Below are 18,784 nucleotides of genomic sequence, written 5' to 3' on the forward strand. Positions count from 1 at the left end.
GGATGATTGGTAAAAGAAGCAGTGGGCTATTTTTGCCTGCTATGCAGATGCCTGTATATTTGCACCACTCTACAGGATCTTGCTTATAAGTGAGCAGTGGTCAGATTTCTACACAAGTAACTGAACAAACCCTGAGAGAATACTTCTACATCAGCAGCTGCTGGTTATGGGTTTAATTCACTGCCTCCATCTCTGAGTATTCAAAAGCCTACTTTGGAAAGTAGGGCTCTGGAGTACTGAAAAAGATCAAAAAACTGAAAGCTTGGAAGTGGTTGGAATCTTACATCACAGCTGAATAAAGGAAATTCAATAACTCAATGAAAACTCTTGTTGCTTTTTTCCCCAAAGAAAAAAAATCCCTCAGCCGTTCCTGGTGATCTTCTGGAGCTACCAGAAACAACAGAAAGACGCTTGAGCATTTTCACTGTTGTGAAGATTCTCTAAGAAGGCTGAAGGACCCAAATTATATTAAGACCTCAAAGTTTAGGCACACAGACAGTTTCTACGCCCAGATTCAGCTAATGGATGGTACAGTTTTAACTTTCTAGACCTCTCTTCAGTACACCAGAGAGAACTTTTAATGGTGCCCTTACCACTACAACAAATACTGAATGTAAAAATGGTAACTTTTCCAATCTAATTTAGCAGAATAACAGCAGCAAGGAATTCAACTGATCCCAACTCCACAACTATACATCCTCAGACTCAGCTTCAGCCTAGGTATTTTATTTCATGTCCGCTGCAGATATAAAATAACCAAACCCAAAAAAGCTCAAAAAGGGCTTACAAAACCCCACTATACATACAAGAGCAGTGGTTCTCCACTTGTGATCACTGAGCCCCTGGAAGTCCACAGACCACTTCCAAGGGCACCAAGGTTGTGTGTTTAGATGTGGTTATTTTATCAGTAAACAGATCAATGTAATTTAAACTCCTAGGATTGTGATTTATATGAACAGAATAAATTTAATTTTGTTCAATTTCAGTAAAAGCAGGAATGGCCTCACAAGCATTTATATAAATAACACTACTTACTTTGTGCATCGAGAGAGATGAACATAACCCAGTCGATCAAAGCAAAAACCAGGAATCTAGAAAGCGCCATGAGCGCTGCAGAAAGAATATCCTACTGAAGGCAGAAACAAACGGTATTTTCTTATATACAATATTTGTAAAGAATCATTTGGTCTGCCATATCATAACTTAGTTGTTGTCTTGACAAATGCTTCAGTGGGAACAAGGCAAAAGACTGGAATAAGCCTTTGAGAGCAATCCACAAACTATATGACATGCTTATCATTTTCAGCTGGTGAGATCAAAGTCCCTTTTGGGCAATAAAAATAAACCAACAAGGAAACATCAGGTTTTGTTTAACAGCACAAATAACAAAGTCTATTTTCAATTTACTATTCAACATAAAGATGAGAATAAGTAAATCAGCAACATGTCCTGACCAATATGAGAGAAACCTACATATTCCTGCTCTGCTCTGGTGCAGCCTCACCTCAAGTGCTGTGTGGAGTTTTCGATGCCACAGTATATTAAGGATACAAAGCTACTGGAGAGTATCCATAGGAGGACCGTGAAGTTGGTGAAGGATTTAAAGGGGAAACCATAAGAGGAGCCACTAAAGTCACTTGGTTTGTACAGCCTGGAGAAGAGGAGACTGAGGGGAGACCTTATCATGGTCTGCAGCTTCCTCACAAGGGGAGGAGGAGGGGCAGGCGATGATCTCCTCTCTCTGGTGACCAACAATAGGACCCAAGGGAATGGTGGGAAGATGTGCCAGGGGAGGTTTAGGTTGGATATTAGGAAGAGGTTCTTCACCCGGAGGGTGCTGGAGCACTGGAACAGGCTCCCCAGGGAGGCAGTCATGGCACCAAGCCTGATGCTATTCAAGAAGCACTTGGACTACACCCTCAGAGACATGGTGTGAATTTGGGGTTTTCCTGTGCAGGGACAGGAGTTGGACTTGATGATCCCTGTGGGTCCCTTCCAACTCAAGGCATTTAATGATTCTCTGGGAAAGAAAACTAAATGGGGTGTCAAAAGCCAAAGGGACCATCATTGCCTCTTTTGATCTCATAACGATGGCAGAGTATCTTCTCATAACTCCATTCCACGAGGAATAAGTACAGAATTCCTGTTGTGAAAACAGTAGTTACTACTTGATGTGGTGAAAGCAGAGACCTCTGAAGCACACCTAGTATTTTACAGAAAGTATATATTGAAAATAGATTTCGCAAGCAGTTAAAACATCTTACTTCAATGACGTTTTCTGCAAAAAGAAAAAAAGACACTAAAAGCTTGCAGAGAGCTTTCAAAGACTATAAATGACACAGCTAATCATGCAGTTTGTTTTATCCATTTAGAGGTAAATATACCTTTAACTCAAAGGAGCACCTGATTACACAGTAAGGAAACTGATGCGAGACCAAGGTCTTTTCATGGTTGTGCTAACATGTTTTGTCACCATGGATACTAAAGCAATTACTATAGTTTGAATGACAATACAAAACATAGAATTGCATATAATAACTAAAAATAATCATTGTGCTTTCCTAGCTTTAAATAATTGAAACTAAAATGTGGAAGCAATTCCAGCAGAAGCAATGAAAAGAATATTGAAGTTCAATATTGGACACCACCTCCTTTGAACAAAGGCCACATCCAGCCATGATTATGCAATTCAGTGGCATTATTACTAGAGCCAAATCTCAGGCAGTTATTTTTCCTACCATGCCCGATTGTTCTCTGTGACCATGATGGCCAGGCCTTAGCAAGCTTATGTGGCAAAATACAGAAGAATGATCAGTTCACAAAAGACCTCCTGGGAAGGAAAAAAAGAAGTTTCCTGATCTTGTTCACAGAACAGCATCACATACCTTTGTGCTATCATAGCCAGGCCAGAGGCTACATAAGCTGATATTTTTACCAAAAAGTTCTTTTAGCAACTAATCCTCTTGACCACTGGAAATATTTATGTGCTAGAATCTTAATCCACTAATGAAGATCTATTTTTGGATATTCCAAATTTCAGTGAAGGCAAAGCAGCTTCAGTGTTTTTTGGGACCTCTGTTAGCAAAAGGCATTCCAGAGAGCTGGAAGCTCAGTGTTGAGAAGTGGCATGAGACCTTGGAAGATAAAACTCCAGAAAGATCCCCTCATTACCTATGGGGAGGCAGCCTAGAAACTGAAGGAGGTAGGCCATTAGTGTACACATTTGGGTTTGCACTGGGTTTGTAAGTTAAAGGTCACCTTACAAGCAGGTGTAGAATAGAAACTGCTGCTTCGATGCAGCACAGGGCTGTTATCAAGTCTTTATAAGCTGCTGTAACAGCTGTTTAGCTGGGAAAGTCCCAGCCCAAAGCTGCCATACAAGATCCTTCCTTCCTGCTCAGTAGTTGTTCTCAGGGATCAGCACTCCAAGCCCAGTCAAAGACAAGCATCTGACAGTCTCAGCCATTGCCACCTATGTCCCATAATGGCATTAGGCCCAGAACAGAGTTCAGATAAAGTTCATTTGTTTTCTATACTTAGCACACAGGGAAGGAGGAGAATGGAGATATGCATTTAAGGTGAGATGATTTCTAACACTGAACAAGCTATAGAACAGGCAGGAATACAACCCAGCAAGGGTGGGGCAGTGGAAACAGTAATTTTTTCAACTGACATTGAACACCATTAACCAGAATATATCAGCCCACCGCCCAGCTATGTCACCGAGAACAGCGTTGCTTGCTGAGCACACAGGGCACAATGATGGAAAACAGCAGGACGCACACTTCTCCCACACCAGACTGACAAGTGACAGGCATCTACTAAGGGCTGTGCGGGAGTGCACAGTCCTCCCCAAACTGAGAATGCTGCCCACTTTCAACAGCAGCAGCACCTACCAAATTAGTATCCAAAGGCCTTGTGAGGCCCAAACCAGAGAACCTCACGCAGTCCTGCACAACTTTGTGTCAGTTGCTGTAGCATTCAGACTGATAGATGGTTCCGTCAACCTCCACCATCATGATGCTCAAAGACAGGACGAGGCAATAACCTCACGGACACAGCCATTCTGTGCCGTCACTTGGCTCAAGCCTGGAAAAGCCCTGGGCTGGTTTTATTTATAGATATAGCCAAGAGATGATTCAACAGTCAATCCATTACTGCAGTAAGATAAGTTTAACTTGAATGCAGTCTTCTTTACTTCCCAATCATTAGGAAATTGAGAACAAACTCGGAACACAGTGGTACAGTTCATACAGATTAGGTTTCACCAAGAACAGCTGCAGGAGGAATGTCCTCAGTATTTGTCTGTTTGCTGCTGTCCTGGACATCAATAACAACTTAAGGTTTTACATTTCCCTAGAGCAGAGAGGGAGGTGCCTAAATGGAAGCAGGGACCTTCATGTAATGGCTCAAGCAAGCGCCTGATGCACATGAGCAGTTTCCCAACACAATGTAGTATGGCCATACACTCTACAAGAACAGGAAGCAATGTCTTTAAACCAATCGATTCCCATCTGGCAAAGAGAGGTGTCGTCTCAGTCACATCAAATATGCCCATGGTAGTCTTAGTTCTGTGTTTACAGACCAGGGCAACCATATTATCCGTATTTCTTCTAACACGGTATCTTTTTCCCTTGGAGCCATTACTATGGCTGAATTTAAAATTCTGGCCCTTTCTCCAAGATCTCTGGACATAAGCAAACAGGCACAGCTCCACAGTGCAGCAGGTTAAACACACATGTGACAGTAGGCTGTACACTGTAGTCGTGCCAGTATACCAACTGCACATATACAGGACATCCACACAGCAATTTCTAGAAACAGAATCATGGAAACTAATCCTATCCATAGATTTAGCAGACTGTTTAAAGGGTACAATCAGCACTGTGGCAGTGGAAGGCAAAGTTAAACGTGTATTTAACATAGCTTAGTTTGACATTTTGCATACTTGGGTCATTTGTAGGGCAGCTCACTCATGAACTTTTAATCCAGCTTTCGAACACAATGCAGATAAAAATTCTTTTAAGTTCTCATAGATTTGGAGTAGCTCCACATTCAACCATATCCTGTTCTCAACAGATAAAAAGCCTGTACCATGATGCTGCAATTTAATCACAAATACACATGCATGATTGAGACCACCAAACAACATTTATGCACTTCCTTAGTTCTTACAAGTATCTACAAAAAACTCACACACTTCTTAAATCAGTAACATTTATTTTCTTTAAACCAAGACAAATTTTCAAAATTAATACAAAATAAAAATTCAAGGTGGTTGGCAAGGGGAAAAAAGCTAGACTGCATATCATGTATGTTATTTTTATATGCTCAAAAATATTTCTGAATAAAACAATACTGGCACATAGAACTGGCACTTTCCCCCAATAAAACACACAGCTGAATTTTCCCTTTCTCTTCTAGTCAGTCGTTCTATGTACACTAAACACACATACATGCAGCCTGCAAATTTCATAGCAAAGTTTACCATGGGAATTTGGAACAATCCTCTATCAGGAGTCAATAAATTGTAGCAGAACACTTACTCCACTGTGTTTTCATACCCAGTGGATTTTATAATACTTCCTCTTTCAACAAATAACAGTTTTCCAATGTTTACTGTAAGTGCTTGAAACAGCATTACTACTTACAAACAGGTCTGAGGCATTAATAGCGCCTTATTTATTTATACAGATTAAAGCGCTCCTGCAAAGTTACCACTCCTGCCCAAAAATCAAAGCCATTGAAATCCACAGTTTTGCCTGTTGATTTCATTGGGCTCAAACTTTGCTATAGCATTGGACAAGACACACAATAAACAACATTAATTTTTAATTGTTTCAATAAAAATCTTCCACCTTGAAAGCAGTATTTTCAAGTATTGCTATCCTAGTCTTCTAATGCCTAGTCTTCAATGAAAATCCTCAAGAAACAAGACAAAACAAGCCTGAATGGAGAGAAGAGTGCATTTAAACAATGGTCTCCCTCCCACCTAGGATCTCGCTGACTTAATTCCAAACTCACAATTTATTGAGCAGCGTGGCCTGGAATAAGCTTTCCCTGAGCACTCTTTCTATCTGTTTCAAAAAGTCAAAACATGTTTACTTGAATTCAGCCATTATTATTGCCACTATTGCCATTTTCTTTGCTAATATGCGACATTTTCTAGGGAAGTTATTTCATTTTGGTAGCCCTGGATTTTACACATAGACAAACTTGTATTCTATTGCTCCAAATACAGAACTTGAAAGTGCATCTGACTTCTAAACAGTATTATTCAGGCAGGTTTCAGCAAGTAACTAGACCCAAAAGATCTGAATGCACAAATCTTCATAGTGATTCATCTCTGTTGAAAGATGCAGAATCAGTAGCATATCTGCTTGGACATTTAGTGACATAGCATCATTAAGAGAGAGAACAGCTTTGCGTCCTGAAGTCTGGATATCAGAAGGGAACAGAACACTTCATTGTGCAAGAGGAGTCAGATATGGAATGGGAATGAGCATTAATTTCACATACAAGCAAGCGTTTCACGTGCAAGATGCAATACTGCATTGTCATGGCATTTATATAATCTTTAGAGGTCTAGTCTCTACCTGCTACCCACCTTCACACAAAAGGGAGTTGTGTGATTACAGAAGGAAGCCTCAGAACTGCATTAAGATTTTGCTTACACTAGCCTAAGTCACAGGTATTGTCACGGACTTTTAAATGCAAATCCCCAGAGGACTGACCTAAAATGTACCATCAAATACTACACAGTGTTAATGCTGCTGACTGTACTCAGAATTCAGTAGTCTTGCTTTTACCTTTTCAGTATTTCTAGCATACTAAAAGGTGTATTTATGTCTTCCCCCATAAATAAAGTTAGTCTAATAATTTAGCTTCATAGATTGATAAAATTTTTTCTATGCAACTTAACATAATAGCCTAAAAAAAGCAGTTAAGTTTAAATTTAAGAAATAATATATTTACAATTAAAATAAATACAGACCTTATTGGATTTGCATTCATTTATCGCACAAAATAATTTACAAGGCTTAAAGTAATAAATAAGTCACTGGAAAGCTTTCAGGGGTATGCATTCTCCATACGACTGAGTGCAGTACAGTTTCAGGAAGCAGTAAGATAGTCTGGCTAAAGTTTTTTCATAAATCCTTACATTGGACGGCCTTGACCAAAACGGGATTTTGACCTGGATTAAGAACACATAAAAACACATGCACATTATTAACTGCTGGAATTTTAAATTATTGTCCAGTCAGCTCTCTAGTACAGTATTTGTTTGAAATTACTTTCATGTTGAAGTGTCTTCTGAGAGAAAAGGAGGAAAAATAATTTCACTCTCAGAATCTGTTATTGAGAAAGTTGTATTTCTTCCAGGATACCTGTACCCACAAATTACATCTTCATACAAAGGTACACACAGCTGAAGTCAAATACCTTCTTTTGAAATCACTAATTCTACAGCAAGTCAGTCACATGCTTTTTTTTGGCAGAAATAAGACCTGTGAGAAACTCCTCTGACAACATATTCAAAGCTCCCAGCTCCCTCAGAAGTTTGTCAGCAACGCCACTATAAACTTCAGCTCGAGAGGCTCACCTGCTGCCCACATTCTGACCAGTTCTAGGCTCTACAACCGCACAGTGTGCCAGCTTCTCAGTTCATTTTTGGTTTATCCATTTAAGAAGTAGAAGACCAACATGCAGTAATGTAGGTTTCTGGGGTGTGTGGTTTTTTGATTTTTGTTTTTGGAATGAGGTCAAAGAATAGGCTAAAGAATCTTGGCTAGCACTTTTCCAGTTATCCATAATTTGGCAAAAAATTATATCAGAGCAGCTGTCAACCTTCCAGCATCGAAGCTATAAAGCAGTTCTTCCAGCTCAGGTACAAGAGTTTCATTCTCTTAGCTCTAGTTTAATTTGATAAAGGAAGCTTTCACACTACATATGGTTAACCTGCTGGAAGGGATGCCAATTCAAGAAGTGTGGGAAATGAGGCATGTTCTTCTTTAAATACCCATCACCCCCCAACCTAAAATCCATGTTCTGCTTTTTCCTTTTATTTTAAAATCTTACCTGGCATTCTTCTCAGCATTGTTTTGTCGTGCATTGACCTGTGCTGAGGCTTTTATCTGAGCTTCAAGTCTAGAATAAATGCCTCCTGCGTACTGGAATCCAGAAAAAGAAATAATGTTTTGACATTATTCCAATTTAACCTGTGACTTTTCATAAAGAAAAGAACATATGGTATACTTTGTTTCCTTCTCACAACCCAGTACTGAAACCTTTTAAACCCATCCTGTTTTCCATGGCCAGTTTTTAAAGGCAGTGATCTTTAAATATTATTTTAAACTATTCTACCCAAAAAATCATACTTTGAACAAAACTAAGATTGATAAAATCCAGTTCTTTAGCTCAAGTACTGAATAGATGGTATTTTAATTTGTGTTACATATTTTTGTTACTGAGGCTCACTTCAATTCTGTAAATGCTACATTGAGACGGGACAAATCTTACTTCTTTGCTGTCTTTTGACTTGACTCGATCAAGGTCTCCCAGTCTCATTTTTATTAAGTGCCCTGTAATCTCAGACATTCTCCTCTGATCTGTCAAAAGTAAGAAAAAAATATTTAGGACAGTGTATTCAGTAGCAAGGAAAAACTAAAAAAATAATTAGACGCACACTTCAGTGATATTCTATTTGTAAAATTAGCTTTCTTTTCAACTCCTATAAAAACTCAAATAACCAAGGTCCTAGATCCTGATGCATAATGTAGCTTCAGCAGTGTTCTTGGCAGATATCAGAATCAGCCTGAGGCATTACACTGGGATCAAAATCTATGGACATTGTTTTGAGACAGAGCTTTTCAAAACAGCAAAAATGCACAAGAATTTCAGGAAAGGACAAAAGGTGGAACAATTTTTAGTCAGAAAGACTGGGAAAGAGGAATAAGTGAGTTTTTCTCTGTTTATCTGCACAGACAACAAATGGCACAGGGACGCAGGAAAAATTATTTGCATACTTATATAGTCATCAGACGACACAATTATAATCTCTGTAGGTTATGTGCTGGCATTCCAAAGAAAGAACATAAACGACGCTAACGTACACTTACAATGCATTTTCTTCTTTTTCTCCTGCAAACTTTGAACTCCTTTCCAATGTTTTCCAAGACAGTAGGCCCAATGCTGCCCAGTTATTTTTCAGTCTGTGTATGGGACTACAATGTATAGTTTTATATGGTGGATTTGCTTTCCATTTTCCTACCACAAACATTTTTTCTCCTGTAGAATAGATGATGTTGCTCATAAATGCCAATCAAATCCTAAAGTAACATTTTCAGAAGGAGCTCCTAGCTGTATGAATATTTTTGTACAGTTTAGAAGAGTCTGAGATTGCTGTGTGGTTTGGATACAGCTGATTAGTAATGATTAGCGTAGGTGAAATCTGTTCTCTTCCAAACAAGGAACAACTATTAAGAAACAAACAAGCAAGCACGAAAACCCCATTGCTATATCTGAGATTAAATTCAAGCTAAAGGTTTCAAAGTAGTTATATTTTAGGAAATTAGCCATTTCTTGTATGAAAGATTAATTTTCTTTGCATAATATTAAGTTTATGAAAGCTAAACTCATGCAAGAACGGACCATCTTCTCTTTGAGCATCTTGGTTGAATCTTAGTGACCTGGAGGCATCCCATTTGTTCTGCTGCATACTCACACTGGTTAGAAAAGAAAGATGCACACAATGTTACCAGCAACAGTTTACAAAAAGGGATCTACTACACCATGTTCTCGAGGACTTTGACAATTACTTACACGAATGGAGATGCATCTCGGGAACTTGACTACCAAAGAAAGAAAACCAGAATAAGTATGTTTTAAGATCAAGTCCACAGCTTAAGAGAATTCCATATTTTTCAACCCAACCAGAGAGGCTGGCTTCACAGCTTCTGATTTTACCTTGTCAGATGGCTTATCCTTTTTCTGAACACTAGGTGAAGAAACTACTCTCTTTGGGTGCTTGTAGGATTTCTTTAGTTTCTCCTTTCTTCCTGCTAATTAAAAGAATAGCTACTAACACCACCACAGATATTTGGAATTTCTACACAGCTACAAAAGATTTTTTCCCTTTATTCCTTTATGGAGTAAATGAACTGGCTATTTTCCCTTTGTTAGTGTTGAAGGCATGCTAATACACACAGATTACTCAAATGCTTTTCTATTACACGTGTACTTGAGTTCCTGTACTTGTTTAAAATGCAGAGTGGTTACATGTTTTCTGTTGTAAAATTAAAAGCAAGTGCACATACAAGCTACATCTTTGACCATATTAAATTCGAACAACAAGCTCGGAGTGACATCAGACCAAACAAGTCTAAAGTCAAACGATGAAAATTTCCATTCTTTTAAAAAAACAAAACAAACACCCCAAAACAAAACAAAAAAAAACCAGAGAACTGCCGCTGTTCAAATGGCTCATTACTAGGGTGGATAGGAGAAGTTCGCTTTCCACGTTCCTAAATGCCTTATCATATTTCAAAAAAGAAAAAAATCCCTTTAGATCATATAGGGCTTATCTTCTATACAGACACAACACTAGCCACATTCACAGGTCATTTCATTATGTAACCACAAAAGTACTCTGAAGAAAGAAAAAAGCGTGCAAAAATACAGTCATGGAGCTACTGCCTTTTCTTCCAACATTTACCTACGAGAAACTTTATAAAATTAATTTGATAGTCTTTCCTGCAAAATACCCCCTTGATCAACTTTGAGGAGATCTCAGACACATGAGTGCAGCTTTCCTCATTTGCCAGTGATTTTTGATGGCACTAAGCAGTGGGGCAATTTGTATCTAAACACAGAAACACTAGAACTAAAATTCAAGTAAAGTAATTTTCTATTTTAAGAATTCCTAATGTTTAAAATCTGCTACAGAAGAATTTTGCTGCTTTGAATCTCTATCTCTAAATTTCTAGGGAGGATGACTGTAGAGACTTTTTGTACCTGGTTTCCTGCATACTTCTTCTTCATCCCCCACTTCATCCTCAGTGACCTCTGAGCCAGTGGTATACTCCTCTTCTTCAGATAACAATGACTGCTGTTTCTAATCAAGAGGAGGAGAGTGCCACAGATTGTAATTCTTATTAAATAACACGTTAAATCTGTCCTGAAGGTGTCACCTTCAACTCTAGCTCCGTATCTTAGTGATGCAACTGTGCACAAAGTTAGGTCTGAGAACATGACCCTCCAACATTGAGAAAGTAATTTCAGGTCTTTGCTTAGAATGTTTTGATAAATATTTTTATTTATGTTTCTTCCAAGTGGTCAAACATTGCAGGTGGCTGTCCAGAGAGGCCATAGAATCTCCATCTTCAGAGATTTGACTGAATATGAGCCTGAGCAAAGTGATATAGCTTTGAAGTTGAATTTAACTTCAAAGTTGACCCTGCTCTGACAGTGAGAGGAAATATATGAGATGGCCACTGGAGATCCCTTCCAGCATATAACATTGTATGATTCAGTGTTCGGTATCCAATGTATTGCTGGCTATATTATTTTCCTAATTAATAAGGAAATTTATGTTATGGTAGCAACTATCAGAGCTAGCCACATAATGACAGAATACAGAAATCTACAAGTTTACTTACAGTTCTATTGAGGCTTGCTGCATCCTGCAATCTGTCTGAAATTGCCGAGATACTCACTAGTTAAATACCACAAAGAATGCATAGTGCTGTGAACTACAGATACACATAGATTCAGTACACCAGGGCTAACTACATTAATAATTTATTGCAAGTTGGTCTAGAATATCTGGTTGGCTTTTCTTGTGAGCTTACCCTAACACCTAAGGTTTTTTCCCCACCTTCTATCTCTTGTACATCATAAACCACCGGCTCCAATATTGCAATAGGTGGGGTCACAGTGAATAGTTCCTAACCAATCAGCACAGGATAAATGAAAATATGTTTACATTGTTTGAATATACAGATATAACTTTTGAAGTAAGTGATAATGAGTGCCTAGTAATCCACGAGAAATGATCAAGCCCAAAATGGACTGCAAGTTCAAAAAGTTTGCAACAGGAATAGTCTTACTGTAGGACACTGGGAACATCAGACTCCAACACAAATCATCAAGAGTGACAGAAGTAAATTGCTGCTCTCTAGCGTTTGCATTAAAAAAATTAGTAATTCACGCAACATCCTATGCTGCTGGAAGAACAACTCCCATTCTCTGCGTTTGACTAGGTCCTCAACCTTATAAAAGCTTTTTGCATCAAAGCAGCAGCATAAAGAAGACATGAACCAACTCAGAGAAGCCATCAAAGAGACAAGACACTCAAAAACTCTGATTTTGATGATTTACATTTCTGCCAGCCTAATGAACTACTAAGAACTGATGAGTGTGTTGCTGGTCTACTGTTTGCTGTCTTTTGTAAAAACATTTAAAAGGAATTTTTAATGTTTATTCAAGCCAAAGTAGTACTTCACACATACTTAGCACTGTCTTCTAAAAATTGTTGCTATTCTGCAACCTCCAAATTAAAACAAAAGAAAATACATTTTCCTCCACATTAATTAGAAAATGAGACAAAAATCAAAGCTAGAAAATCTGCCAGTGCAGAACAATAAATGTTTAAAATTATGAACAAAATATTTTACTAACCAGCTGCAAAGTCCAGTTCTTCAGAGAAAGAAACTGTAGTCACAAAAAGAGAAAAGCTTATAAGTTAAAGAACTAATAATAATCAGAAGAAAAAATGTGAGCGGAATTCTAAAAATAGAAGTGATATGTTATAGTACAGCAGTCTACACTGGTAACTCCTAGAAGACTTACTCTCATCTTTAACTAGAAATTTTGGTGGACTAAGTGTGCAAACAGGCTGTGAAACTACTAATCAAGTAAATGCAGTGAATTCATAATTGTGTTTTAATTTGACTAACCTTCACGTTACAAATATTTACAGCTGATTTTAATCAAAGAAGCAACCCAGGACAGAGGGGCATCTAGGTACCAGATCATTACAGAGTTTAAAGTTAAAAGCCTCCCACATTTGTTTTGGGCAAGCTTCTGAGACTGTTTGAAATTCTAACAGAATCAGCAACATCATGCTACCATTTGGACCGCTGAGCTACCAGAAGTTCCACAAGGGGTGCAGAACTTCAAAAACTTATCTTTGCAGGAAAGCTCTCTCTAAAGCAGAGCTCTGTCTATAAACAGTCTCCTTAAACTTGGCTTAGAGAGCATCTCTGTTGACCTGACATACACGTAGTAACATACATGCATCATAGTTTGGGAGAATGAAATCTCCCACATCTTGCAGGGGTTGGGGGGAGAAACAAAACCAACAACCAAACCAAAAAATCCAAAAACCAACCAGAAAAAAAAATCCAACCCCAAACCCCCCAAAAAACGACACCTCAAGTTACTGTTCTTCACTTATGGGCTTGCAAAAGTCACATGGACATACCCAAATATATCAGCAGACAAAACAAAGGCAACAATTGTTTAAATATTTTCCACATGATATATCTTAAACTATGACTGGATCCTTAAATATCACCAGTTTGAGAATGGGGAGGAAAGCACAGACATATGGGGAATTGCCTCTGACATACAAAAATATTTCTGGCAGACATGGTAAAAGTTTTGCCTTTTCACCAATCAGATATTTTGTACCTGTGCTTACCCTATACTACCCTGCAATGCTCAGCAGTGTACTTCCTCCAAAGACATATGGGTTTTGTTTTTATTAAAAGGTGTCTAATGAATCATTCAAAGCACTCCTTATAAGAATTTTCATTATCAGAAAGAAGGGAAGAAAAAACATTAGCAATCACTCACAGCATTGATTTCTCCAGTTTTGGGACCCCACGGCGTATTTGGTTCTACAAGCACATCACATTCAATGCCTTTTTCATCACAGAGCCCAATACCAGAATCACTTAAAGAGAAAGATGTGAAACAATAATAAATTTTTCTATTTCATAACTTTAGAATCATCCTCTCTTTACTCATCATGTACCAAGAGAAGACAGACCTCCAAGTCAGCCACATAATATTTCTATAACAGTCCATTAAAATATAAAGTCAGAAGTGAATGTTTATGGGGATTGAATGACTAAATGTCTGCTTGAAATATAAAAGGAAGACATACTTGTTCTTTTCCCAATTTCCAACTAAACAATAAAACATAAGTTACCTTTAAAAAGGCCTATGTCACCCATTTTAAAATGGGAGAGAAAATTATGTGCACATCTTAAGTGTTGAAGGTTAAGTTATTTCAGTAACACAATACAGTGTTCTTACCTATTCTCATCCTTAGTGAAAGGAACAACAATAACATCTCTATGATGAAGCAGATCATTCAATATTTTAGTACTCTCAGATGGCAAAGCATCTCTATCTTCATTTCCTGAAGGTAAATCAACCGTGTGATCCCTCACTTTGCAGCCCTGCGGTACATATACATACAAGATCAAATATGTGAGTTAATGGGAAGAACTGATTTTACTAAGTACAATGACAAAAACTTTTAAACTTTTGTGTCCCAAGGTCCTAGTCTGCCTTGGGATACTGCAACAACTTACAATCGTTATTTTGGAAAATACCTATTTTCATAAGACACCATGTACCACCCCCACCCCTCCCTTTTATGCTCTTTTAAAAGAGGTGATCTAGTATTGAAGTACCTTTGGGAGGGTTGTAGGATCAAATCGAAGTACTTTTTGGTTACAACAGGGATATACTCCTGTCCCAGTCGAGCCCAGAGCACTTGCTACACCTGGATAAAGAACCGGCTGCGAATGGTACTGGCAATGGGAGAATTCAGTACACAGGAAAGTCTACATTAGAATAAGAAGAGATAACGAGAGGTGAGATTACCTATGGACGTCAAAATTTTGCACCATAAAGAACGTATACCAAGCTTTATTGCCCTATATTTTCCAAACTGCTTAATCCCCGCCTCACCCCTGCAAAAGTCACCCACAAAAAGCCATCTACAGACAAAAAAGTGAAAGTGAAAATATACTAACCTGGTTACATTTTGAGCAGGTCAACCAATTGACCGTCCCCCAAAGACGCCAGTAAACATCCCGCCAAGATTTCAATTCCTCATGAAGGCCAATTAGGTACTCGTGGACTTCCCAGGTTTTGTCTCTGAAAATGCAAAAGGTCAGGTTGCATAGAGCCATAACTCTGTTTTGATCCTGCCACCAGAAAGGTGGGGTGGAGAAGGAGCAGAACAACACATGTTCCACTGGTGAAAAGCCTATAGCAGAGTTTAAAACAGGGAGGATACAACTTAGGACAATCATTATTAAATTCAGACCATGACAGAGGAGCCTATATTCTTTCACAACACCCTAAACTTACTAATAACAGAGAATTACAGCTTGATTCACCCCAAGCTCCATATACTGCAAATTTATAAGCTAAGATAAATATCAAGCCTTTTGGAAATCAGGAGAACCATAAACCAGAGGAAAACCCAATACACAGGCCAGAAGATATCAAAATATGCATATGCAAACAAGTTCAGTCATATTGCAGTTTTCTGTCTTTAAAATAATATGTGGTACAACAGAAGCGAAGCGCTGCCATTCTATTTTATTTATTTTAAAAGCCAACACAACATGTTTCTATGTATCTGCAGTGCAAGAAAAATTACTCAGTTAAGAATTAAAGTTTGAAAATAAAAGGCCATGGCTTTTCAATGAATATATGTATCTGAAACTTCCAGTCTTAAAAATACAGCTTTTGCTCCTTCCTAGTGATAAAACAACACATGCCTCTTCAGAATTCAAAAGAGAATATGCAACTTGCACTGGTGCAGGTTATACTCAGAATGAGCTGATACTGTTTTCTCAGAATTTTAAGCCCTGTCCTGAATCATTCTTTATTCTATATACGTCTAATCTAGCCTAAGTGAGCAGTACTTCCAACAGGAAATTAGTTCTAGGCACCACTAGAGGACCAATAAATATAAACCTATTTTTAAGTCATTAAAGATAGGCTTGTATTAGCTCATAAGCCTGAATTCATTAAGGGCCAGCATCACTTCGCCTAAGGAACAGGAAATGGCCTCAGTATAGAAAAGCAGTCGGAAGTACCACAAGGCCAATAATTAGAACCTAAATAATCCTGAGTAACTTTAAAACCCTGCACTTTTATACGCTAGGAATTGCAGAGCAGCCAGATACAGTCAGCTTAAGTGAAGTAATACAATTAATGAATCTTATGTGGCTAAGCACCAGTGATCCTAATAGGTCAGGACAGGGTCACAATATTCACTGCTATTTAGACTATTAGGCAGAACTTAATCCACACCTTGGAATTACTGGTGGGAAGTGACACTAAATATGTGTTACCTTGAGAACTGACACTGAACTGTGTTTTGGTTGTTCTGAACTACATACATCTGATGAAAAAGGTCTCCTGTAATTAATATCCCACCTTCTTCCTCAAAGGGGGCACATGCAGGGAGGGAGGGAGGGAACTGCAGCTGATCACACATTGATCTCAATTAAGAATAGAATCCAGCTGTTCACAAACATGGATCAAACAGACAGAACTGAATTAAACATTTGTGCCAAATGAATAAGGCAACCATTCAGAATAGGTCTCAGAAGCTCCTCTGACAAATACTTTAGAACAGGAACGCAACTGGCAAAGTTTATTTATAGTAGTATTTAAGCAGGCTGAGTATTTGATTTGACAGTATAAAGTCGGTCTAGAAAATACTCTTCAGCATTTCTTTGCTGGCAGAGGTGGATTCAATAACAAATCTTGTAGAAATGCAGCCTTTAATTTAATTTGTCATCAACTACACGTAACTTAAAACCCTTTGATGAAATAATTAGCTGAGTATTTTCTATTTAAGGCAGTACAACCCAAAATAACCCTCCCAGTAATCGTGGCTATAGTTTTACCATTGCCATTCAGCAGCAGCACTGCTGAATGAATTTCTGAAGCTCCGCATCATCATAATCGCCCTACCACCCCCACTTTTTTTTTCTGCTAGGTAGTATAAGAAGTTGAGATGTTTCATGCTGCTCTTTGCATATCTATGACTTCATTTTGTAATTGGAGTGTCTTATAATTCCTAAACAAGTAGTATTTTTTAAAATCACCCAAACTCATAGTTGAAGAAATATTTTTAATATATATATTCACTACCTTATATGAACATAGACAATATTCCCATATTGATCTATGTTGATTTTTCCTGGTACACAAGGAATTCTTCTTTCGGTTTCTTTAGTTAGTAGCTTTTTACATAAACAACACCTAGATTGAAGAAAAAAAGAAGAGAAAAAAGAAAGTACTGGAGTAAGAGCAGGACTTTGAAACACAGGGACTGTCCTTGCAACTGAAGAAGTAATAAAAAGACGACTGTACCTGTATAATGTTGTTGCATTTCCTCGAGAATCTGGATTTACGTACTCTGGATCAAACAGTCTCTCAATCTTCTTGCAGAAAAGTTTACTATTAATGACAGCAACACAGCCTACCCATTAGAAAAAACTGAAAATTGTTTTATGTATAGTGATACTAACAATTATATTCTTTCAGAATCTAGCTTTTAACATGATTTTCCTTTAAAATAATCTGTTTGGATAACTGATTCCTTACCTGGTCATCTGTTATTTTTTACACAGATGTGAGGAAAGAGATACCTTAATTTTTTCCTCTATTATGTTCTTTGTTTGCCAATGTAAACTGCCAGCTTCTACCTTGACTAACAGACCTTTTATTATTGAATACTCCTGTGAAATTACACTTAACTAATTCTAAAAGTTATAATGTCTTCATCTCTCCTGATTAAAATAATTCCTTACTTCCACCTTGCTTGCCTGTCAGTCTGTCCTTACCTTGACACTAAGCTGGAGCCCTTATGTGTGACATAGTATTCCATCACGATTATTCAGCCTTCCAGCCATCCTAAATTCTATGTCCAAACATCAGAGTTCACAGGATACTGAAGCCAAACCATTTTCTATGAGTTAGGAGTATGTCATCACATAAAAGGTTCCTTACCCTAATCCCAGCTCCCATGTGAGAATTCATGAATAATTTTCTCATATCACAGCCCTAGTGTGGCCTATCCTTTTGCTCATTTCCTGTAAAAAGCTATTTTCTTTTAGAATATCATCGACTTCAGAATTTTATGTGTTAAAGATACATTATATGAGAATATAAATTGTACATAAATCACTTCAAACCCCACAGCATCTTAGCTGTTCTGAAAAATGATCCAAAAGCCTGACAGCACTTCAGTAGTGTATTACAGGGCAAAAAGTTACCTCTTAAATTTGTCCCTTTTGTCCTTCAACTCTTCCAATTCATTGTGTGTGAAGAGATCAGCAATGTGCGTGACAAGATTAGCATTGATACAATTCATGTTACAGGGCGTGGCTACAATAGCATTCATATTTTTGTGACAATAATTAATGCATTTTTCTACCTAGGAAAAATAGAAACATTAAAAATAATGTTAAGGAATTCTAGACAAAGCTATCTGAAAACATGAGCAAATTGCTTCAAGATTTTTATTTTTTTAAAGTGTGGTGTTTTGGAAAGCTATTACAGTTCTACTTAAAAATAAAAAATAAGTCTCATATGTCTAAAGGAGACACTGAATTAAAGTGACTCCGAGTTAGTTTGTGTTCTCTTCCAGAAGGTTTCTACAGACCAGAAAACAACTCCATAAATGTTTCATCTTCAACAAGTGCTACCTTCCAATTGCTTGTAAAAAGAGAACCACAGT

At 37.8% G+C, this 18,784-nt stretch overlaps 1 protein-coding gene across 3 annotated transcripts in view; it reads right to left on the reverse strand.

Moving 5' to 3' along the window:
* Positions 1-5,187: 5,187 nt before the first annotated feature.
* The window catches only part of SANBR (SANT and BTB domain regulator of CSR), a 29,601-nt gene continuing 16,004 nt past the window's right edge, over positions 5,188-18,784 (reverse strand). The window contains exons 7-21 of one of the 3 annotated variants that reach the window (XM_064446842.1): positions 18,321-18,481; positions 17,416-17,502; positions 17,194-17,304; positions 15,051-15,174; positions 14,706-14,858; positions 14,323-14,468; positions 13,858-13,957; positions 12,679-12,711; positions 11,014-11,113; positions 9,967-10,058; positions 9,823-9,851; positions 9,652-9,725; positions 8,521-8,609; positions 8,080-8,171; positions 5,188-7,195 (exon numbers count right to left, since the gene is read on the reverse strand). In XM_064446842.1, the coding sequence (XP_064302912.1) occupies positions 7,159-7,195; positions 8,080-8,171; positions 8,521-8,609; positions 9,652-9,725; positions 9,823-9,851; positions 9,967-10,058; positions 11,014-11,113; positions 12,679-12,711; positions 13,858-13,957; positions 14,323-14,468; positions 14,706-14,858; positions 15,051-15,174; positions 17,194-17,304; positions 17,416-17,502; positions 18,321-18,481 (1,428 nt within the window). In that variant the 3' untranslated portion in view covers positions 5,188-7,158. Of the gene's footprint in view, positions 7,196-8,079; positions 8,172-8,520; positions 8,610-9,651; positions 9,726-9,822; positions 9,852-9,966; positions 10,062-11,013; positions 11,114-12,678; positions 12,712-13,857; positions 13,958-14,322; positions 14,469-14,705; positions 14,859-15,050; positions 15,175-17,193; positions 17,503-18,320; positions 18,482-18,784 lie in introns of all 3 variants that reach the window. The other 2 variants (XM_064446840.1, XM_064446839.1) reach the window with 2 other exon arrangements.

The sequence above is a fragment of the Phalacrocorax carbo genome, chromosome 3, assembly GCF_963921805.1.
Source record: "Phalacrocorax carbo chromosome 3, bPhaCar2.1, whole genome shotgun sequence".
NCBI lineage: Eukaryota > Metazoa > Chordata > Aves > Suliformes > Phalacrocoracidae > Phalacrocorax > Phalacrocorax carbo.